At 41.2% G+C, this 25,330-nt stretch overlaps 1 protein-coding gene across 1 annotated transcript in view; it reads left to right on the top strand.

Annotated features, from left to right (window-relative positions):
• Positions 1 to 25,330, top strand: part of Gabrg3 (gamma-aminobutyric acid type A receptor subunit gamma3) — a 574,107-nt gene that overhangs the window by 466,350 nt on the left and 82,427 nt on the right. Inside the window, exon 6 of the mRNA XM_004872184.3 lies at positions 25,186 to 25,323. Coding sequence (XP_004872241.1) covers positions 25,186 to 25,323 — 138 coding nt within the window. The remainder of the gene's footprint in view (positions 1 to 25,185; positions 25,324 to 25,330) is intronic.

Below are 25,330 nucleotides of genomic sequence, written 5' to 3'. Positions count from 1 at the left end.
CCCACCAGGAGTCAGAGAGCAGTGGGTCTCCCTGACGTGAACTGGAGCCTCCACAACTGTGAGCCAAAGTAAACCTTGCTTACCTAAGCATTTGTTATCATGACAGAAAGCAAGCACAGAAAGGTGAGTCATAGATCCTCAACAACCTGGTTTCTACACTGAAGAACTTTGTGGAAAGGCAACTGATTACTCTGGTGACAGCTTGCTGGTGTTCCTCCAGCAAAGTGGCTGTTGTGGTTCAGGGAGTCCAGAGCTCCTCATGGCTCACAAACCCTGTGCCACCCGGCCCTGCTAACATAATGGTAGTTCTTTCACACTGACAGAGAAGACCCAGACAGGTGGACCCCACCAGTCAGACTGCACTGCAGCTGCCTAGAACTCTCAACTTCGGAGCCAAGGAGCTACTGAACTGTGAGCTGCAGTGCGTGCTTGTGTTTCAGTCCTTAGCAAATCATGCTCATCCATCCCTAGAAAAGGGCTCATTTTTTGCCTCTTGCAAGAAGCTTTTGTGTCACGTAGATGAAGTAGAAAATTAGAAGCCACGGTCCCTGCAGCAAGCTATAATGTGTTCAGTCAATTCTGTACTGTATCTTTTATAAACCATAATGTCTAGAATGTTACCTGGTCATTATTAATCTGTTCTCTGTCTCTTCAAGCTGTTAGCTCTAAGTGCATTTTTTTTTTACTTCAGTAAACATAGGCATCTTTCCCATTTACTGTGGCACCATAACGTAGTTCAGTAAACGTTTTCCATTATCATTTTAATAATGTTCTTCCTGAACCCTGAAACTGTCTAAAGATAATTTTCCTTACATTGGAGATGTTTTCCCTTAGCAGAAGCTTAATTTGTAAGGATTTATGAGGTGATAGGGTGCTAATGTTCCTGGTTATCACCATCATGTGGCTGGCAGAATGTAGACATGATAAACCATCAAGGAACTAACTCGGCTTCCACAGCTACAGAGCCCTCCTCAGCCCTTACACTTCCCTTCCTGTATTATTTACAGATGCGTGTGTCTGTATATGTGCATGGTGTTTGCATGCATACGGTGTGTGGTTTGTGAGCAGGACTAGTATATATGTGGTGGGTCAGTGTGTGTGGATTGTCATTGCATGATTGTGATGTCCATGTAGTGTGGAGGTTGTGTGCGTGTTTATGGCATGCATGTATAAGCCTGTGTGTGTGTAATGTGTCTCTGTGTGTACATGGTGTGTCAGATGGTGTGCGTGTATCTGTGTGGGACTGTCGGTGTGTGTTTGTCATATGTATCTCTAGTGATATGTGTATGTTTATGAGAGTGGTATGTGTGAAGTGAGTATGTAGCTTGTCATGTGTATTCACACGGTAATTGTGGTGTGATGTATAGTGTGTGCGATGCGGGTTTCTGTGCTTGTCAGGCATGTGTGTGGATCGTGTATGTACCGTATACGAGTGGGTTGTACGGTGTGTGGCCAGGCTAGGCTATGTGGTACGTATGTGCAGTGTGTGTGGGAACCCAGTCTGACGTGATTCACCTCTGGGGACACTGAGACTGATTGCTGTCCCTCCTCTGCTGCTGTCCTGGACGAGAGCAGAAGCCTCACCAGGGACACTAGGTCTTGACAAAGCCGATGGTTGAGAAACCGTAGACGTCTAACTCCCGTGTAACCACTGAGGCACTGGGACCTGTCTGCACGTCTCTGGCTTTGAGCTCCTGCCCCAGCACTGGCCATTGTCCTAATGGCTGTGCTTCTCTGCCATCCCCTGGTCTTACAAACAACTCAATTTTCCCACTCATTATGAGCAGCTCCTGATGTCTCCTGCTGGCCCTCCCGCTGTCACCTCCCTGCCTCCCAGGACCCGGGCCATCACATCTGCTGCTCTGGATGGGTAGAAACCCAGGCCACGAGGTCTGTTGGTCCCATAACAGCTGTTGTCCTCTGTAGATTTCAAGAACAGTAGGAAAATAGTTGGTCATGACACCTATAGGTGGGAAATTGTGAATGTCAGTGGTTGAGCCCTGAGCATAACTTAGTGACCGACGTGGTGTTCCAGAGAGTAAGAGAATTCCCTAGCATTTTTCAAGGGCCACATGAGAGCCTTCACATGCCAAAATCATGCAGCGGACCACCTCTGCAGGAGCTGCAGAGATTGCAACGCCTGCTTGGCCCACATGAAGCTCAGCTCTCACTGTGCATTAGACAAGAAAAGACAAAAAGTCCATTGCTAGTTAGAAATGCAAAAGTTAAGGATTACCACCTCCTCCTGGACAAAAGAAGTAAGCTTTCCAGTATCCACCCAACCCTGAGGAGTTGACAGAGTGCTTTGGAATTTGGAGGTTGCATGAGCTCATTGCAGGGGAAAACAGTGGGCTGCATTAGGGGGGAAGGATCCTCCAACCTCCAGACCTGAGCACTCAAGGGCCCAGAAGGAAGCCAGCTTGGTGATTGCTGTCCAGGGCCCTTCATAAGAGGTTGGCTGTCTGCAGCTGAGGACTTCATGGGGACTGCCAGGACCCGCAGAAGCAGGAGAAGAGGCCTCTACCCTAGGCGTCCAGGGGCATCCAGGGAACAGAGAGCAGGCCTCAAGGCAGCTGCTGCCTGTCCTTGCCCCTCCTACCATGGGCACCTCAGAAGGACCAGAGGTATAAAGAGCTGGGGAAGAGAGGCCCACGTGCACTCACTGTGCCTCTCCAGCCCCTCAGTGGCCATGGGTGGGTACAGGTGGAGGATGGGGAGTCGCAGAATCCAGCAGGGCACAGGGCTACACTGAAGGGCTGGAAGGGACCATACAGCTGCAAGAGCTGTCCAGGTTCCTGCAGGCACACAATGCAGAGACTTTGGGTGATAGACAAATAGGGTGTCTTAATCCATTCTGTGTTGCTGTGACAGACTGGATAATTTATAAAGAAAAGAATTGTATTTCTCAGTATTCTGGAGGCTGGATCATGCAGCATCCAGTGAGGATCTCGTTGCTATATCTCCCCATGGTGGAAGGTGAGACAGAATGGGACCAGGAAGTGATCTTCTCATTGCGTTAGTCCCTGACCCTCCCTCTTGACCTAGGCACCATCCGCTTCCCTACACTGTTGCATTGGTGATTCAGTTTCCAACACATGGTTTTTAAGCCATAGCAGGTCCACTTCCTTTCCAACTCTGTTCCACAGGAAGGAGGCTGGGAAGGTATTTTGAATAACTAGGTTGCTAGCTGGCACTTGGGTTTCAGCTTTTGTCTTTGTAGAAACATCACATTCAAGCTTTCTCTCAGTCCAGTGGGGCCCTGTTTCATCTGACCACATTCACCTTAACCTTTGCTCACTGGCAGCCTCCTTGGATGTGTTTCTTTCTTGGGATAAACAGTGGTTTAAAGCACCAGTGGGGACAGATTTTAAATAAAGAGATTCATGCTTAGCAGAGGAGGATCTACAACTAGATATGGACATGTTTCCTGGTCTGTATTTAAGGTAACTTTGCCAGAATGAATATCTCAGTTCTAGACTTGCCTTTTCTAAAACAGGCTGCCTCCTTTGAGTCTGCAGCCTTGGGCTGGGGCAGACTTGCTCTCTCTAACCTGGCCTGTTGCTGCTCACTGTGTTTTCCAGTCAGCGGCATAAACAGTGTCTACTCTTTCTCTGCCTGCCAAGGTGCCTGCTCAGTGACTCCTAGCCACAGTCAGAAATCTTCAGCTTGCAGCTACAGGATCCTCCCAACTCCTGACCATTAAACAAGGCTTCCAGGATCCAAGGCTTAGGGGATTTCTTCTGGGTCATTTAATGGTGCAGCCTGGAAGAACAGGCAGGAGAGCTTGTGACAGTCTGCCTTTTCTCCCTCTCATGAGCTATGGACCATTGCAGACCCATGGCCAAACCCCACCCATCTCGGTCAGCACCTGGTACTGAGCTGTTTGGCACATGCTGGATGCTGGGCACACAGAGTGTATGCATGTCCCAGCACCATCTTCTGGGAAGGCAGAGGCAGAGCCTAACAGTCCACTGGAAAGCAGCTTTCAGGAGCAGTGTCTCCTATTCCTCCAAACACAGCTAAATGATATGCAATAAGACATTACTCCAGCCTTGTGAATCTTATTGCCATTCACAGTGTTTGTCTTCATTACAATTTAGAAAAAGCCATTTATTTAATAATAGTACTTTTTGACAAGTGACGTGTGTTTGTCTAGCCAACTCTCACTCTGATTGAAATACTCTAAATAGATTAATTCAATAGAGTCCTAGTTAGTGGGAATGTAATCATCTTTCCTGAAATTGTATCCCCATCGCATGCTTATCAAGTCTGCAGAGGTATTCCACAGCTGGCTCATGAGGGGAGGAAATGCAGGCTCAATCTCATTACCAGACTGAGAAGCAATCAATGCCTGGTGGCTCCTCTGGATCAGAGATTGGGTGGCAGTAAAATGGGCCTCTTAGGGAAGTATCTGCAAATTGAGCAGAGCTCACTTTGTCCTTGTGACTCTGACAAAAAATAATCAAATGGGAAATAATCCTGGCTTATTTTCCAAAGGTAATTTCCTATATTAGCTAAATAGATGCAAATTGCCTCCGGCGAGGGGTGCCATGATGATAGCCTCATCTATCCAGAGCCTTTTAATTTGGACCCCTGGCTTGCGCGGCACTGGGTGTGTAAGAGTGGCTCTCTGAAAGGAAGCAGCAAGGCCGTCCTCCCAGGGCCTTTCGTGACTTCTTTTTGTTCTCTCGGTAGCAGGTGCCTGTGCCGCCCCTCATTCCCATGTTCCACACCTGCATGCACCAGGCTTAGTTCTTCCAATGTTATTTCCTCCAAGGCTTTCTTCTGCTGTCTTTTCCCAAAAGAATTGCCTTTAACTTTCATACAGAGCCGGTAAGAATGAAAAGTAGTGCACCTATTATAGAAAACAGTATGGAGAGTCCTCAGAAACACTAGAAATAGAACTACCTGTGATCCACGATTGTGTACGTATCCAAATTGAAATCATTATGTTGAGAAGACACCTAAACACCATGTTTATATCAACATTATCCACAATAACCAATAAATAGAATCAACCTAAGTGTCCGTTAGTGAATTAATGGATAAAAATTAATGTCTATGTGTGTACACACAGAAAGAGACACACAAACACAGTGCTATATTATTCAGACATAGAGAAGAATGGAATCTAGGCCCAGAAAAACAAATACGAAAAGATCTCTTCCATATGTGGAGCTTCATAAGCTGATTTCTTAGAAGTAGAGTAGAGCCTGGGAGGGACATAAGGAAGGGATGGGGAAAGGATGGTTAATGAATCCAGGGGTGGAGCTGCATAGGAGGAAGACTTCTAATGTGTTACAGCAAGTCGGTTAACCGTAGCTGACACCAACTCACTGGATATTCAGGGTAACTACTAGAGAAGATTTTGAGTGTTTGCAGAAGAAAGAAATGATCAATGCTTGAGGTGATGGATGCGCTATGTACCCTGAATTGGTCATCACACAATGTATACGTGTCACAAGGTACCACACTGTACCCTCTAAATATGTACAATTATGTGTCAATAAAAGATCAAAAAATATTTTTAAAAAGAAAAAATACTTTCTCTGCAGTACATGTTTCATGAACCTCAAAAGCTGGTTGTTTTTTAGCTTCTGTTTAAACAATCTTAGATGTAAAGTGCAATGCCTTAGAAAATCGCTGTCTCTCAGGAAAAGGAGCCATCAGAGTTGGTACCCACCAGGAGGAACTTGCCCCCATGTCCTTTGTCTCCATTCCACATCCTACGTCCTACTGCATCCCTGAAGCATCAGTAGGAGCACAGGGGACCTTCTTGCCATGGACAGACAGCCAGTGCACCTTGTGGGCTATAAGTGACAACTGATTTTCCAAAGGAAAGAAAATTTTTTCTGGAGGGTACCATCACCCAAAAGATGTTCTGCCCCACATAGGCTGAAAGCAACTGGAAAGCAGCACTGTGCCTATAAACAACACTAATGTATTGAACTCATGAAAATCTAGGAGGGCAGATCTTATGGTACGTGTTCATATACCACTAAGAAAAAATTCTATTCCTTTATCAAAATGTACATCTGAAAAGGAGTTATAGTAATGTAAATCATATATTATTAAATCTGACACAATATTTTTTAAAAGGAAGTGAAAAATATTACAACTAGCATAGTGAAAGTTAAATGATCAGAATTACAATTTCAGTAGCTTCCTTTATTAAATTTCTCATACTGGTGTGACTGGTATACGTTTTATGTTGTTCTAATTTTCAGTTTTCTCAAAGTGAAACCTGAACCTTCTGCATTAATTTTTCCTTGGTTGTTCCTGGTGTTTGATGAATGAGGTCAGTCCTGAATCATTTTCTGTCTCTTCCTCTAAGTTTTCCTCGCTCATGTAAACACAGACAAACACATGCACATTGGCTTTCATCAGATTAACTCCCACATAGTGTACCATCGGACCATACATTTCATGAAGCGCAGTGGGCAGATTTCCAACCCAGTGCCTGTTGGCCCCCCATTCTTTTAATGGCTGCATCGTCATGAAGACAGTGGATGGAGCATAGCTGCTGCCATCTTTCAAGTTGCTTAAAAGAGCGCAGCAATAAACATTTGCGTACGTGTTCATTTTATTTCATTGCTCCTTTGCTGGCACTGTAAAAGTAAGTCCCTGACTTACGATCATTCAAGTTGAGAACTTTCACAGATACCAACAAACCTCGAGTTACAGATATCCGTGACAATAGCTCACGTGTTTGCCGCGCATTGTCACGTGGTGCTGCCATGTGCTCAGTGTACGGTGCGACAGTGCACAGTAGCTCAGCGCTCGATCAGAGCCAGGGTGTTCGAAAACAAGAGGGAGAGCAGTGGTGATGTGGAGGGGCTGCTGGAAAATGCAAAGTGACATACATTGTGTATCTATGTCAAAGATTGTGGAAGACGCACTCTGTCGGATTTGCGAAGGAATCTGACTTTATGAAATGTTCTCCCAGAGTGGAATGCATTCCTAAGTCAGGGACTTACTGTCTTTCTGACATATAATTCACAAATCAATATTTTCAAGCAATTAATATTTTAACAAATAATGCCATATTTTATCATGGTTTTGTAATACAGGCTGAATATCTCTCATCCAAAATGCTTGGGATACTAAGTATTTTGAATTTAAAATAGAGTTTGGAAAGTTCTCATATAAATAATGAGATATCTTGGGGATGGACCCAAGTCTTAGCCTGAAATGCATTTATATTGCATATAGCCTTTATATACATGGCCTGATGGTAATTTTACACAGTATTTTTATATCAACACAATACTTTTATTATGTTGTTGACTAAGACAAATGTTTCATTTTTGTTTCAAAATTTTTGATTAACATATATTGCACATTAATCACTATGATTTTAATGGGATTCAATGTGATAGTTCAGCACAGGCATTCAATGTGCACTGATCAAGTCTCACCTCCTTTTATCAACAGTCTACCTCTTTCCTCCTTGCGCGCAAACACACACACACACACACACACACACACACACTCTTCTCAACTTGTAATTACCTCTAGCCTACATTTAGTTCAATATTTTTTTAGCTTCCACATATGAAAGAAAATAATTTTGTGCTTGAAACAAAATTTTGTGATATGGAATTTTCCACTTGTGGCATCATGTCAACACTTAGAATGTTTTCAATTTTGCATCATTTCAGATTTTGTATTTTTGGAATCTGGATACAGTGTCCAAAAACAGTACATGAGAGACTTACTTTTCATGTCTTTTGTCAGCACTGGATATTTTGATACCTGGTCTGAAGGTAATGAAATCTGAAGTTGGGTTTTGGTTTTTTTAACATTGTCCCTATCTCATGAGAAAGGGAATCCCATTTGTCACTGTTTTTGTTTTCCTGACCTGTGGAGAATCTGCCCTCCCTCTGCCGTGTTCAGGAGCCAGCTACAGCTTCTTCAGCTGCTTGTCCCGATTCTCTGCCTCTGCTGATCCATCCTTGCTGGGTGGTCTTTCTCAGTCTTTCAAGCCTGACCTATGCACAGCTTTGATGCCGCTTAACTGAGGCTTCTTCTGGGTCTCCCTCGCCTTCTTCAAGTCTCTTATCAGAGAGAATCTTCAGATCGTGTCCAGTGCCAAGCCTGCCCTTCATTCTCTACCGCTTCACCCTTCTTCACCTCTCTAAACATTTCCCTGTCTTCCAGTTTGTCACCTGCCGTGGAATAGGCATCCAGTCAGCAGGGACCCTGCCACATTCCCTTGGCTCCTGAAGCACTCAGAGGGGTGCCAGTGATAATGAGATGTAAACAAAGAACAGACCAATAAATAAACCAAAATTCTGAGTTTCAAAGGAAACTCAGAGAAATCCCAACAGATCAGATAGGGGAAATTAAACAGAAATATCTATAATTATGGAAGAAACAGCAATGATGTTCATTTTAAAACTATAAAACATATGAGAAACTTAGAACAATATATCTGAAAAAGGGGGAACTATATATATGTGACTTTCTAGCAAAGAATAAATGCACGAGGTTGACCCAAGAATCAAAAAGTGCTGAGAGTCCAGTAGCAAAAGAAAACTAAATTAAATGGTTCAGAAAGAAATGCTATTCTAAGTAGTGTTAAGAAGATAGAAACAAAAGTGAACTTATTAATTTCTTTCACTGAAGGAGAAAAAAAAACATGGAAACTCAATCGGTGGTGTCAGAAGTTCGGATTCAGGTTATGATTTGAAAAGGGAGCGATGACAGTGGTTCCTGGGAGATCCTGGGGCTGCAGCACTCTGTGCTATCACAGAGTCCTCAGCGGGGTGGGGTCCGGGTGTTGTTGACCCTTGCAATGATGGAGAGAGTAAGAAGGGATATGAGGGGCTCCTGGGGCCTGCACTGGCCTTCGTCCTGACACTGTGTTTTAATATATTTTTGTTGCTGTAACAGAATACCTGAGACTGGGTAATTTACAAAGAACAAAATTTTATTCAGCTCAGAGTCCTGGAGGCAGGGAAGATTCAGACTGGAAGGCCACATTCAGAGAGAATTGTGCTCTTTCAACGAGTGGCAAAAGTTGGAAGGGCAAGTGGGTGCTCACAGAAGGAAAGAACGTGTAAGATGGTCTGGGGAGAAGCCATTAATCCATTCGGGGCCTCCTACTATTAGAAAGGCCCAAAGACACAGACACCTCTCTCTCACAGTGCCACCAGCCCCAGCACACGTTTAGGAAGGGACAAACGGTACCAAACCGTAGCACCAGGTAATCGGTGGTGTTAGGACTTGGAGGATGGTTAGTGTTGGAGGGGAACTTGACCAGGAGGCAAGTGGGCTCTTCTCTTATAAGGTAATACTGTTGGGAGTGAGATTTTGATCTCTCCTTGCATAAGGTAGTTACTAGGAGTCAGGAAGTGTGAGAGGCTTTCTGGATCTATAGTACCCTACCTTTTGACTAGAGTGTGAGCTATATGGACCTAATAAATTATGTGAATCCATGCAGCTGAGAACCTTTGTGATGTGTTCGTGCAGTTTACTTCAATAAAACACTACTAGTTGAAGGTCCTGTTCTATTCTTCATATTGTATGAGATTAATTGTATCAAACTTTTAAGAAACGAATGTTTATTATGCTAATTAAAATGAGAACATTGGAATAACATTTCATTCCAATGTTAAATTGTGCTATCCCACGATAGAGAAGATTTTCAAGTAACCTTTGGGCTTAAATGTGAAAGCCATGGCCCTCTGCAATCCATCAACCTGCTAAACCTGCAAGGAATCTAAATAATATGCCACAGGCAACCCTAGTCCAGCTGTTTATTCAAAATGGCATATTGCAACTCCAGAAATGATACAGCATTAGAATATCTTTCAAAATAACTTGTTAAAAGAACGTATTGAAAATTTAAAACCATTCATTCTTTATCCTATTTCAATAAAAATTCAAAGAGTGTATTAAAGTGAGAAATATTATGTGCCAGACAGACGAGTAACAGTCACTCCTTCAGTGACATATGGAAGAAATTAAAATAAACACCATGAATATTAGAAGTCAGAAATACCATTTCCAGATGATATGATCTTGTTTATAAACAAATAATGCATAAGATTAAAATGACTAAAGCAATATGGTTTTTGAAGCTTGAATGAAAATAAATAAGTAAAATTTAACAGCTTTTTTTGCATTACCAGTATTTAGTATAAAACTAGCAATAAATAACACCCCTTTACATCAGATCAAAAAAGGAGAGCAAAAGCACACTTACACACATGAAGAACATTTCTAACAATGAAAGCATGTGTCGTATGTGAAGAAAATTATTAACATTCTAATTTCAAGAGAGGCATGCACACCTAAAAAACAAGATATCTGATATTGCAAAGACGTCTGTCCTCCTATGAGTTATTTGGCATTAGAGCTACTTCCAACCAAACTTGGTTGGTGTAGACCTTTCAGTAGAATTGTGTCTCATTGGCCACTCTAACTGGAGGATGGCTGTTAATCTCAACAGTGAGCCAGAAGCACGGGACTGAGATGAAAGCTGAGCCCGGCCCTCACTGCAGACCCTCCTTCCAGCGGCCTGGAGAAACACTGGCGAGATGCTAGAGGAGCCAGTCGCGCAGTGAGCGCCCCTGTCCCTTTCACAGTGCGCATCACCTTGGGAGCCTGCGGCTGTGTGGCCCCGGGTGTGTTCAGGCAGCTGGACGAGGTGGACTTGTGGATCCCATGCAGGAGTCAGAAGGGTCTGCATTTCACACCTCTGCACTCGCCTGGAGACGAGGAGCTTGATTTTCCTAACTAACGAGGACTTAGGAGCCACTCAGCGAGGCACAGTGCCCATGAGTCTTACCCAGTCAGCACTAGGCAGGGATGAGCACCAGTGCTGGGTTCTTCCGTAGACAATGAAGTGTGGGCCACACCAGGCAGCCCAGTCTCCGTCTGCCTGAATGGAGCCCGTATGTATTCCACTTGATGGGATCAATGATCAAGGTCACTCTTCTGAGAACTACTAAAAAGAGTAAGGTATAATCACTCCTCGGCCTGGGTTTTCACATATTTACTAAAGGTATGAAACATCCATCGAGAAGTAAAATGTAAATAAACTCAAGCCAGAGGTCTCTGGTTGACTGTCTTCCCACCAACCTGGCTGCTGTCCCTCAAGGGAGAGCATGACTTGAGAACCTTCAGACAGTGCTGACTGATGTCCTCCATGGGGCACCATGCCGTAGACCTTCTTCGCATATTAAAAATGATGAGCTGGTTGTGAACACTCAGAAGCCAGGAGGTGTTGTGCAGTCCTCTGCATTTCTATGTGTTGTGAAAAGTAAAATGAACTGGTGACTCCAGGCAGATTTTTGTAGGCTGGGCACTGCCTTGGATAAGGTTGTCTGTAGAGGGCTGCATTGACCCCACCCCATCATTCCAGCTTACCCATGGCCCCCAAAGCCTCATGCTTTTCCAGAGATGGCTGAATCTAGAGTGTGTGATTGATTCAAGGTGGGGCCAGGGCCGAGGGCACTCGGATGAAGGGCTAAGGGTGAGAGTGCTACCTGCCCTAAGTAGTCCGAATAACATGAAAGGGGAGAAAGACAATGTCTAAGGCCCCTTGTTGCTTTTGCTGTCTTTCACCGCCGTGAACTGTGGCCCCTCTGCCACCCTGCCTTGGAGCCAATGGATTATGGACTGAAACCTCTACAAACTGTCAGCCAAATAAACTTCTCCCCATTTAACTTGGGATACTGGGTTTTTTCTCTCAGCAATGAGAGAACAGTAACTGAGACAGCCTCTCTCATTTATCTACCTTGCTTCTAAAGTTACTGCATGTGAAATTTTGCTTCTTGATGATAGCTTTCAAAACTGAATCTCCCTGGAAACTACATTTTTCTTTCCAAAACTAGGGCACATATATGCACACACTGAAAATAAAACAAAATAATATTTCCCAAGACTATGTATAACTCTTTTCAATATGTTCTTTTTTATTCTATTTCATTTTAAAAATGCTGGACATGATCTGTTACATGATTCCAATGGCTTGGTGTTTCAAAACACTGTTCTATATCATCACCCTATTATATTTTAAAAGGCTAATGCCCCTAGAGATTTAGTGAGTAATTTAATGTCTAGAGACCAAGGGAACAATAAGCTGAGGCTGTGAAACAGCCTATAAACTCCAATTCAAGGCCCTTGTATTGTAATAAAGAAGCTTTGAATGCTGGACTATTGAGGTGAGAAAACTCCAACTAAAGAGTCTTAAGGATGGCTGGAATGGTTTCTAAACAGCGGGCAAATGCTGTGTGGCCTAGCAGATGACCGAGGTCTTCAGTAGATCCTTGAGCATTGCACAGCCTCCAGTACACCTCTCAACCTCTGGCGCTGCTCTATCCCTACAGGAGTAAGCTCTAGGGGATTTATGTGATACTTGCTTTGGGAAAATAAAATTTGCCATAGCATCAGGGAAATTATGCTTGGACACTACCAACTGCAGGCAAGAAATTGATCATATTTACAAAAGTGACATTTATTGGTTTTCTTGCATATAAACAAAAGTAAATTTGGATCAGCTTCCTATTGCATCAATGCTTTTCTGTCTTCCCTCTAAATATTTCTCAAAGTAGGTCAAATGCAACACACAAGGAAGCTGTCACTTAACTCTCATCATGCAAAATAAAGACCACTTTCCTCTTGATAAGAGGCTCCTTGAGTGTAATTCTCCTCTGAGGCTGAGGCTGTCGACCTTCTGTACCCTATGCTGAGAGCACAGGGAGAGGATAGACACGACACGGGGGAAGTACTGGAAGGCGTCCCTCCAGGCTCATTGTGCTGGCACTGAGCTCACCCTGCTCTTCCCTCTAAGCGAACCAGGGTGGGAGGGCCTCCCAGAGAGCCCGACACAGAAGGAAGACATCTCAATATAGCATTTTGCACAAGGAAATGTAATTTTATAAGCACAACAAAACTACAGTGAGTATCAACTCAGTTATTACTGTGACCTGGAACACTAGGCACTTTATATAGTGTCTTAGTCAGCTGTGGCTGTTCTAGCAAAATTCCACTAAATGGCTGAAATAACCACTGCTCATTCCTCACGGTTCTGGAGGCTGAGGATCCCCACCCCTTAGGTGTCACATGGCTGCTTTCCTGCTGTGTGCTCAGCAGGTGAGGTGGTGAGAACAGGGGTGATTTCTTCTCTTTTTCTGAGGACACTGACCCTGTCATAGGGCTCCATACTCTTCACCTAATTACATCCCAAAGGCCCACCTCCTAATATCATCCGTTGAAGGCTGGGGTTCACCATGTGAATTTTGCTGGGGGACACAGACATTCAGTTTATAGCATATCATCACATGCAGTTCTTGGTACTGTGGTGCTGTGGGAAGGTAGGAATCTCATCTACATTCGGTACAGTTCACAGAAAAAGCCTGAGATTTGGAAAGGCCCTTACCTGCTTCATGTGGTCAGAGACTTACAGCATGTAAGTAAATGGCAGGGCTGAAGACAGGGCCTGTGATTGTTAGTTCTGGTGTTTTGGGAACATACATAAGGTTTTATTTTGAGAAATCCCTTGAGCTTTGAAATAGCTATTTAGTTTGCTAAATATAGATTTATTTTCGGTAGAATTAGAGGGCACTGAAGCCTGACTGGGAAGTCACTCAGCATTTACTTTTGTATTTGTTAAAGAATATTTTAAAGTAAATATTAGACTTTACATGGAGATATCTCTAACGTGCTTCTGTCAATCCATGTCACACAAAGTTAGCACAGAAATATTTAACAGAACAGAGCACTCAACCCATACACAATTTTACCAGTTATCTTTTTTATAATTGGTTTGGTTGAATCAGTATCAATTAAAGTATATACATTACATTTGGTTGAAATTTCATTCTATCATTATAGCTCCTTCTATTCTTATAGTCAGAAACTAGGCCACTTTGCCCATTGAGTTTCCCACATCCTGGATTTGGCTGACTAGGTTCTCATGGTGTCATGTAAAGTGTTCTGCTACCTCTCCTCTTTCCTCCAAAGTGGGTGTTCACACTAGAGCCCTGGTAGAATCAGGTTCAAGTCTTCTGACAAGAACGTGTTGTCTTAGTCACTTTCCTCCTTGCTGGGACAAAGTATGTGACACTACAACTTAAGGAAGTAGGTTTGTTCCGGCTCACAGTCTGTGGGTTTCAGAGTGTAGGAAATGCGCAGGGGCATGGTGGAGGAGACCTACTCATGGTATGGCAGACAAAAACCAGAGTGGCCAAAGGAGGAGCTGTGAAGAGAGCCAACCCCTTCCAGGCTGAGGCCCCCATGGCCTGCCCTGGATGACCAGCCCCACCTCCTTACAGCAAGCCAGCTGCTGCGGTGACCCCATAATCCAGTCACAGCCCAAACACAGGAGGTTTGGGGCATAGGTGTCCTGTGCACTCTGCCTGCCTCTGGGGAAGGAGGGAGGGTGTCTGGGCCCCTGTGTTGATCTCCTTTAAAGCAGAACTATCCCTGAGTCCTCCACACCCCAGAGGCGAGGGACTGATCTTAGTGCCTACTTCCCTCCTTCATTGCTTAGGGCCTTGTTTGTTTTTTTAAAAATCAGTGTTTAGCCTGAAATTCAGTCCATACTTGAAAGAGAGGAGATGCTTAATTCTTTCCTCTTACCAGATTTCGGTGTAGTTTGTCAGTACCAACCACCTTCCAGTTAGTTCTTCTGCTAAGTCCAAAATTGAGTGTCTATTTAGTGAGTGTGGGGTCCATTTTTTCTTCTGCTAATAATCTATTCGTAGTCTTTACTAATTTCATTTTCCTTTTGGATTTTTAGTCTTATTTTTCTTATAGTTAAATCATTCATTAGTCTTTTTCTGTGCTGTTAGGTATATTTTCCCCAATTGTTACTTGACAGTTTTATTTTGCTTGTAGGGTTCTTTATTATACTTTTGTCATGTTGTTTTTTATGCTGATAGTTTTATAAAGATAAATTAATTGCTTCTGGATTTTGAGTCATCTTAGAAAAGTTTTTCAAAACCAGTATTAATAATAACTCACATTTCTTTCATCTCTGTTTCTCTGTCTCTTAAATTTATATCTCTGATCCATTTGAAATGTATTCTTGTATATGGTTTAGAAATATAACCAAATTTATCTTTTTCTCAAATATTTTCCAGTGGTCATATCTCTTCCTTCATGCTACTTACTAAATCAAATTACTCCTTTCATCATGAGCCAAACCCAAGAGAATTTGCACCTGCCCTGTTTCTTTGCTCAGTCAAATACTTACACAATTGTGCTTAGTGTAGAGTCTTTATAATAGTTAATAACACACAAAAAGCTAGGCCCCCATTGTTTGTCTCCTGGACATGTGTATTATTCTTTCAAATAAAAAATTTATAATAAATTTCTCCAGGAACAGAAAAAATTAACACTATTGAAATCAAAATTTATAAGGAGAATCAACCTCTTTATGTTGTTGAATTTCCCTGTACAAGAACATGAAACGCTTTTCTAATTTTTAACTATTTTTGGTCCAGTAGTAACTTATAAACTTCCTTTCATAGAATTTGTATACTTTTAAGTTTATGCCAGGTATTTAATGATACATTTTTAAATTATTTCTTCTAGTTTTTGTATTAATTCTTTCTTTTTGTCTTTTGGATACTTTAAGCATATCTTCTTTCTAATTTGTGTACTTCTTCTGACTTTTATTTATTTTGCTAGGAATCTATTAAATAAAATATCTAATATAAAGATAATGGCAAAAATAATTGATATTAACTTATTTTAAATTTTTAAAGGAAGAGAAGTTTTCTTTATTCTTGTTAAGTTATTGGCTTTTAGGATCTCTAGTTATGAAACAGCCTTTAAATTCTAGCTTATCAAGTGTTTTTAACACAAACGTACAGTATACTGCATTTTTAAAAATTGGCATTTAACTTCAGTGGAAATGAATATAAGCCAGGTTATATTTATGGATTTCTTCTCTTTCATTCCTGTATGAACCTTATTAAGCTATAATATATTAAAAATAATGTGTGACTGATTCTATTAACTGACATTTTATGTGAGGTTTTGTATCAACATTTGCAACTGAGATTACTTCTCTTGTGCATTCATCGTCAGGTTTATATCAGTCTTGTTGTTCTATATAAAAATATAATTAGATAGTTGTCTTCCATTTTCTCCTCTCTGGACCAAGTGAAATAGCACCGGTCATACCTGATTGTTCCAGGTTTGGTAGAATTTCCTGTGTAACCACCTGAGCTGGGCGCTTTCTCTCACATGTTCTTTCTTTGCAAACTACTTTTCTGCTGTAAGACCTAAATTATTTTGAAAGAAAGTTTGAAACTCTACAGAAGGATAGAGATACTGCTGTCTTTGACAATTAGATTCTAAAAAGTGAATTTTTTTTTTTACAGGGGAACATGCTACTCATCTTGAAATAGTGTTCTTTTAATCTGATTGTGTTAGGAGGAACCTGACCTTCCTGACAGGTTGGATCAGCTACTGAGTCTGTAAATAGTCCATAAATCATTACTATTTTTACTTAATATACTAACTATTAAGTAGGTTAAGCTAGTTGTCCAGTTTTTACTTTTCTTTTGAATGCCTGGTTTTTTTGTATTTTCTTATTACTTTAGAAAAAAGAAATGATTTTCTTCACAGGCAGATAAAACAAGTCAAGTCAAAAATAAATAAGATTTATCTGATTCCCAAAATAACCTGCAGTTATATTTAAGATTGTGATTTCTCTGGGATACTTTAATGAATATTATTCACAAACTGATAATTTAGGTACCCAGTGTCAGGGATATGAGCAAACATGAAATAAATTAAGATATATATATCTATATATATCTATATATATATATATAGATATATATAGATATATGGTTAAACTCTTTTTGTCTGTCTTAGAGTTTTCTTAAAATTGCTTCTAACTTCAAAAATTAAAAACTGCTTTGCTGTCTGACATAGATAGGCTCTGGAGACAGGGGTCTTCCTCGCAGGAGTCAGGGACTGAGCCTGCAGACCAGATGCTCCCAGCACAGGGCAGCTTTGGGAGGACCACAGTCTGAGCCCAGGTGGACGGATGGACAGGACACAGAATCACCTTGGTGACATGGGACTTTATGTCCCTAGCCACAGGCATTTCTGTTGAGAAAGTTGGCAAGTAGCATTTGCTTGTTCTCCTCAATCTCTGTCTCTCTCTCTGTCTCTCTGTCTCTCTCTCTCTCTCTGTCTCTCTCTCTCTCTCTCTCTGTTTCTGTCTCTCTGTCTCTCTCTGTTCCCCCCCCATTATACGCACACAGCCACACACCCATGTGCACATATGTGCACATACACACCCATCAAGAACAAAGCTCGTGACCAGTAAATTAAGTACAAGAAGAAGCCTGCAGAAGAGCCCTGCGTGGTGCTGTGCACTTAGTCACAGCTACTTAAGAAGCTGTGGTGGGAGAGTTGCTTCATCCGGGAGTTCCATGCCAGCCTGAGCAACATACACCTATCTCAAAGAAAATAAATTAATAAACAAGTCATAAAACAATTACATAAATGTTGGGAATATTTACCTGAGCATATTTTAAGGAAGTATTATTTAACCATGAACACAAAGAAAAAAGTGATTGATGACTTTTATATAAACATTTTAAAGTTCAGTATGTCAAACATAAGACAAAAATGTCAGGTAAGAGGAAGCAAATGAGGCTGGGAACCCCTCTGTACTGATGCAGAATTCCCTACCAAGGGGCCTAGGTTTCAAAGTTTAATGGACAGATAAAGAGTAAGCATATCTGCCCTTGTTCCCCACCTTAAGGAGAAAGCATTGTATCTTCTCCATTCATACAAGGTGTTCTCGCTGGAAATATGGAGTACATGTCTTTAATTTGTTGAGAAGTTTCTGTTCTACTTCTAGTCTCCTGATAGCTTTTACCATGAACAGCTGTAGAATTTGGTCTGATACTTTTTCTCCAACTACTGACAGGATCATATGGCTTTTTCCTTTCCTCTGTCAAAATGATGACTTCTGGGGGTGGATCTTCCAATGCTGAACCAACACTGCCATCCCTATAACAAAACCACTTTCTACATACTGCCAGATCTGACTTCCAATAGTTTGCTTTGTTAAACAAATTTCTATCTATGTTCATTATTCAGTTTTAGGATTAGCACAATGTTGATTTCCTAAAATGAGGGGAGAAGTGTTCCTTCTTTTTTCTGCTTTAATTGTTTGATATAATTTATCAGTTAAAATGTTTATGAGCCTGCTGTTGTCATATAGGTAGGTTTTCAAGCTAGGAATATACTTTCTTTAATAGGTGCTATTCAAATTTTATATTTCCTCCAGAGTCAGTTTCATTAATTTGTCTTCCAAGGTACTTCTTAGAAGTTGTCAAATTTATTTCAAAAAAGATTTTTGTACTATGCTTTCTATATCCTTTTAAATTCTGTAAAATCTGTGGTAATGTCTCCTACATCTTGATATTGTAATTAAAAAATATATAATTGATATTGTGTAGCAGGAAGAAAAGGTCTAAAGGAGCAGGGGAAGTGGGAGGGGCAGAGGAAAGGAAAGAAGGGAAAAGAAAAAATATGAGAAAAGGAAAAAAATGGAAACAAAGTCTTTATAAATAGGGAGGGTGGAGGGGGTGAAGGGAGGGCAAGGGAAGGGGAAAAAAAAAGAACCAAGAGACTCATGTAAAGGTACAAGATCCCAATGATGAATGTAACTGTATTGTATACCTAAAATGTACCAATAAAGTTAATGGGGGAAAAAAAAAAAAGAATTCCCTACCAAGAAGTTGCAGTTCCTGTCCAGGGCTTCAGAAAGGCCCTACAAGTGGTGGTGTGGTTCCAGCTTCATTCACTTTTGTGAGATTCGCTCCCCTGGTGTAGGGACTCATTGTGGCTGTGGGGCCTTCTCAGGAGCAAGGAATGCTTTATAAAATGCCCCAAAGAACAAAGCTGTTTTGTTTTGGGTTTTTTAACTTAAATTTTAGGTACATTTTAGGTATACAATACGTTTACATTTATCTTTGGGTGCTTGTACCTGTACATGATGCATCTTTGTTCTTATTTTTTTCCCCATTACCTGTGCGCCCTTCACCCCCTCCACCCTTCCCTATTTACAAAGACTTTGTTTCCAATTTTTCCTTTTCTCATAATTTTTCCTTTCCATTCTTCCTTTTCCCCATCTCCTCCCACCACGACCTTTTCCTATTTCAAAGTATCAATTATTAGTTATTAATTCTCTTAATCCTTATTTACATTCTCAGTTTCTCACACTAGAAGAACAAAGCTGTTGATAGCAGATCTCGGGAACATATATGGCTAACTGAGTGTTTTGTATAGGACTGATAATCCTAATTAACGTTCTTTGGAAAGAACCAATAGTAGCCACATCTCCACAAAGACCAAAACAGTAGACAGTTTGTCTACTGCTCTTTCTGCTCTTGAGGAAAATAGATTTAATGGTAGGTGTACTCCATGACAGAATATGTTTTTTGTTTTGATCTTGTTTGGTTGTTTGTTTGTGGTACTAGGGATTGAACCCATGACCTTGAACATGCTGTACCTCTGAGCTATATCCCCTGCCCTACAATATGTATTTTTGAGGAAACTGTATGTTAAGGAACATGGATTTGGGGAACATAAAAATCTGAAGAACAAATGGAGACCAATACAGTACAGAGCTGAGGGGATGGACACTAGAGCTATACAGACTAAGAGGCTACGTTGGCCATTTCGGACGTACACTTTTCAATGTTTTTCTGCCCTAGTTTTCTCATCTGTGAAATGGGGACAAAAATGCCTGCAGCATTAAGGTCGTTGTAGGATTTCTGGTAGAGAGAACTTCGGAGTATCTCCTGAGGCACAAATGCAGTTATGGGCAGCGATATGATGATGGGGATCTTGATGGGGATGAAAATGGTAATGATTCTGGTGGTGGTGGTGGTGATAGTGAAGAAGATAACAGTGGTGATGTGATTGTGTTAGATTTTTTTGTCACTGGGACCAAATACTTAACATACACAACTTAAGAGAGGAAAGGTTTATTTTAGCTTACAGTTTCAGAGGTTTCAGTCCATGGTTGGTTGGCTCCAAGGCAGAGACGTCATCACGGAAGAGAGTATGGTAGGGGATGCTGCTCACCTCATGGAAGCCAGCAAACAGAGAGAGAAGCAAAGAGCCAGGGAGGAAGGATCTAGGAACAAGATGTACTCTTCACACTATGCCCCAATAACCTACTTTCACACCCGGGCCCCACCTCCTCATGGCTCATTCAGCTGTCGGCTCATTCAGCTCTCAGCTCATCAGTGCATTACTCCATTGATGAGGTTAGTGCACTTGGGATCCAGTCACCTCGCTAAGTCCCGCCTCTGAGCGTTACTGCATTGGGGATCAAGCCCACTAAACATGGGTCTTTAGTGGACACTTCATATTTAATCTATAACAGTGATGATGGCAAAGGTTGGAAGGAAAGGCCAAGCATTAAAGGAAATCTTGTGACTAATCATTGGCAGGCCACTAAATTATAATGAACTGAGGGTAAACGAAGGTGGGCAGGCTTAAAATGAAAATAAGCAACAAAAGAGTTATCAAGGACTTAATGGCTGCATGGTGCAGGGAATATAGCATCTACAAAATCAGTCCAGAATAATTACACAGAAAATAAACAAGAAGAAAAACAACAAGAACAAAAGACTCAGGAACAACACCCCTGGATTAGAGAGATATGATATCAGAGTTTTCACAATATTTTATCTAAAATGTCTGGTTCCCAACAAAAAGTGTGCCACATACATGTGGGGGGAAAGCCTGCAATGAAAATTATCATTGAGGAGTCCCAGATGTTGAATTAGAAAAAGGCTTTAAATCAGCTAGTTTAGATACATTCAAAGAACTACAGGAAATTATGGCTTAAAAAGTTAAAAGAAGTTAGAACAACTAGCTCTCACCAAATAAAAAATATATATCTATGAAAAGATAGACATTTGAATAAGAACCCAGTAGAAGTTCTGGAGTTGGAATATGCAATAAATGAAAGAAAAAAAAAAAAGCACTAGCTAGGCAGCGCAGTTTGAGCAGCAGAAGAGCGCATGCGCGAATCTAAGCTAGGACAATAGAGATTATCCAGTACAAGGAGCAAAATAGAAAATGGAGAGACGTGGACAGAAACTCATGCGCCTGTGGCACCTCATAAAGAGTACCACCATACACAAACACAACATGGAAAGCTTGGAGAAGAGCAGAGAAAGAGGGCCAAAATTGTTTGAAGAAAAAATGGCCAAAAATTTGATAAAAACAATATATCAATTCAAGAAGCCTAAGAAACTCCAGTGAACTTAAAATAATTGACACCTATGCAGTTATAGGTGTCAGATTCACAATGTTAAGTAAGGACAAAGAAACAGTTTTGAAAACAGCAGGACAAAAGAAATGTATCACTACCACAGAAGTCGCAACATAATGAACAGTTTATTACTCATCAGAAAACGTGGAGGCCATAAGACTGTTAGATGACCTCTTCAAAGCATTGAACAAAAATTATTGTCAACCAATCCCTCTACTCCCGGTAAAAATTTTCCTTCAAAGTTACAGAAGAGAGTAGCAAAAGACATACAACACCCACATAAAAACTTGCATGGACATCAACAGCAGCTTTATTAACAGCGGACAAAAGGTGGAAGAAACCAAGATGTCCTTCACTGTGTGAGTGGTTAAATAAAATGTGCCACACTCCAATAACAGAATATTATTTAGCACTAAAAGAATTGAGAATTCAGGCCATGAAAAACCATGGAGGAAACCTAAATGCATTTTACTAATAAACCAATCTGAAGTGTCCTCTTACTGTATGATTTCAGCTATATGACATTCCAGAAAGGCAAAACTATGGAGAAAGTAAACACATCAGTGATTCCCAGGAGTGGAGATGGGAGGGTGGGATAAATGTGAAACGAAGAGAATAAGGAGAGAATCTGGTATGACAGCGGTGGATAAAGATCATTACGCATTTGTCCAGGCCCACAGAACATACAGTACAACAAGAATGAACTCTGATGTGCACTATGCACTCTACAGTGATGTGTCAGTGTAGGTTCATCAGCTGTAAGAGATGCACTGCTCTGGTGAGGAATGTTGGTAGTGGGAAAGGTTATGCACGTGTGGGGACAGAGGTACATGGCCATCCTGAACCTTCCTTTCATTTCTCTGGGTACCCACAATTGCTCCAAAACATAACATCCATTTAAAAAAACAATTCTGGAGGACAGTGGTGATGGTTGCTCAACAGTGTGAATGTCTTTAATCAAGCAGACCTGTACATTTACAGGTGATTAAAATGAAAACTTTATGTTATATATATGTTACCACAATAAAAATTCCTTCAAGGAAACAATTAATGAGCCAGAGAATAGGAGAAAATATTTGCAAAAACATGTATCTGATAAAGAACTTGTACCCAAAATACATAAATACCTCTTAAAAGTCAACAATATGAAAACAAACCAATTAAAATATCAGCCAAAAATCAGAACAGGCATCTTACCAAGAAAACATACACATTGCCAACAAAACTATGATAGTATGCTGAATATTATTAGTTATTAGAGAAATGCAAATTAAAACAAGATACCACTTCACACCCACTATACTTATTACAGTGAAAAAGTCAGATACTCACAAGTGTTGAGTAGGATGTGGAGAACCTGAAACCCTCATACACTCCTGCTAGGCTCTGAAGGTACAATCACTTTGGAAAACAGTCTAGCAGTCCCTCAAAATGTAAGCATAGAATTACCCAAGGACACTACATGCATATGTTAACATGAAGTCTTCTACATAAATGTTCATAATAGCATTATTCATAACAATGAAAAAGTGGACTCAACCAAAATGTTTAACAGCTGGTGAATATACAAAATATACTGTACTATACAATGGAAGTATGTGGCAATAGATATAAATGAAGTGTCAAAAAGTGCTACAATATAAGTCAACCTTGAACACATTATTCTGAGTAAAAGAATTCTCTGAGCAATATATATATATATATATATATATATATATATATATGTTGTATTCTCAGAGTAAGAATAGTCTGAGCAATTACAGAATATTACATTATTCCAAAATAATGGAATATTCCACTTATATAAAATGTTCAGAACAGCAAAATCTAAAGAGACCAAAAATATATTAGTAGTTCCCTAGTCTAGGATTTCATTTTGGGGTAGTAAAGATTTTGTAAATTTAGACTGCTGATATTTTTTAATGTAAGAATACATTAAAAGAACACTTAAGTGTGCATATTAAATGTAAGAATTTTATGTATTGGAATTACATCTCAGTAGAGTTATTTTAAAACAAATCAAAAAGAAATGTAGCATAAGTACCCTTTCTAATTATGTCAGCCTGTTGAGAACATAAATCGAATGGGACTATGGCTAATAGCCAAGTAAAATGTTTCATGCGTTTATAGAAAAGCTTCAGGCTAAGTCTGTGTGCCTGGAGGTCAACACTGTCAAATTGGAGTAAAGATGGTGTCCCTGCTATGTTGATGACAATGTCATAAGGTAAAGGACAATCATAAAGCAGCCTGCATGCTTGTGATCTGTATCAGTCGTTGAGTGTCAAGGCAACAGTGTCAGGCAGAGAGGAGAGAACAATCAAAAGGACAGACTGTATTTAAGAGTTTTACAAATTGATCCACATGTTTACTTTTCAGTGTTCAACCACTTTATTAACATGCTTGCCAAAGCATGTGTGCATCGAAGCAGATTGTTTGACATTCAAGATAACTCATCAAGTGGTGTCAGGCATCATTGTCTATGTGGATCAGTACAGGCTAGTGGTGGCAGTGCTGCTGTGCTGGAGACTCCCGGGCACACAGGCCACTCTTGGGAGTGAGACACATCCTGTGGGGCCTACCTGGCTTCAGAGCCTGAAGATAGGAGAGTACAGAGAAGGCAGAGGCACCAGGTCAGCCCTCCAGCACAGAGTGAATGGTGTTGTCCCAAGCATGGTCAGAAGTGGGGATCTGGAAGTGTAAGTGCAGCTGGGGAAGCAGACACTTGGCCAATGTCTGGCTTAGGCGTAGCGAGTCATGAGGCAATGGTGCCAGCGTGGGTGGGGCCGAGGTACCAGTTGTGATGCCCCAACTGTAGACAGGTCACCACTGGGCCTCCAGCAGCAGAAGCACCAGGATCTTTCTTCCTGAAGTAATTAGCAACATGGGAACTGGTCTCTGAAAGGGGTCAGAGTTTGCTGATCAGAAGTGGGAATTGATATCAGAATAGCACTGTCTTAGTCAGTTGGCTGGTCCTGTCACAAAACACCTGAGGTTGAATAATTTATAAAGAAGATGAATTTATCTTCTAGTTCTAGAGGTCCAAGACCCTAGCCTCAACATTTGTTTGGCCTCTGGTAAGATCCTCGTGCTTCTTTAAATCATGGTGGAAAAGGGGAAACAAGTGGAAGGAGCACGTTGAAAGAAACAGCAGAGGGCACTCACTGTATAACAACCCGCTGTTGTGGTAATTAATCCTGTCCTTGATTCTGAATTTACTCCTGTGGAACCTAATCCCCTCCTGAGAGGATGAGCTCAGGCTCTCAAGAAGGACATTAATCTATTCATGAGGTTGTTGCTCCTGTACGCCCTACCAACCCCACACTAGGCAGCTGTTTTAAAGTTCCCACTGCCCCTCAGTACTGTTACACTGCGGGCCAAGCTTCCAGCACGTGGCCTTTGGAGGACACATCACATCCCAATCATAAAGACTCAGAGCCAGCTGATTTCTTGAGTCCTAGAGTGAAAACTTTATTAAATTCATCATTCCTGACATCTGGTTGCACTAACTTCTAGGGAAGGGGGAAGGTATGCTGAGTATGGGCCACAGTTACATCTGTATGAAAAGGACCTCATGTCTGGGAGTGAGATGCTGACAAGCTCCTCCCCTCTTGGAGGTGCAGCTGCAGATAAAATAATTTACTTTAGGGTAAAATAAATGGAGCCGGGGCCTCCTGCATGCTGCGTCCATCCAGATACTGGCAAGGCTTGCTGGTGATGAACATCTGCAGTGGGCTTAGGTAGCCTTTGCCCTTTTGTTTGTGGAGTTTCTACATCTCCAAAGGAAATTTTGGAGAACCAACATGGCCTAAGGTTTCAAGTCCTATTAATGATCAGAATTACAATTTTGACTTTAGTGATGTATGAACCTACATCTCTAAGTGATAATATTTGTTCTGTATTTCTAGATGGCTACCCCAAAGAAGAAATGATTTATAGATGGAGAAAAAATTCAGTTGAGGCAGCTGATCAGAAATCTTGGCGGCTCTATCAGTTTGACTTCATGGGCCTCAGAAACACCACAGAAATCGTGACAACATCTGCAGGTAAGAA

This window comes from Heterocephalus glaber, unplaced genomic scaffold, assembly GCF_053883595.1.
Source record: "Heterocephalus glaber isolate CG9 unplaced genomic scaffold, H.glaber_assembly_v1.0 deba00001531, whole genome shotgun sequence".
Taxonomy (NCBI): domain Eukaryota; kingdom Metazoa; phylum Chordata; class Mammalia; order Rodentia; family Bathyergidae; genus Heterocephalus; species Heterocephalus glaber.
Note: the sequence above shows the minus strand (reverse complement) of the source record. Positions and strands in the feature narration are given on the sequence as shown.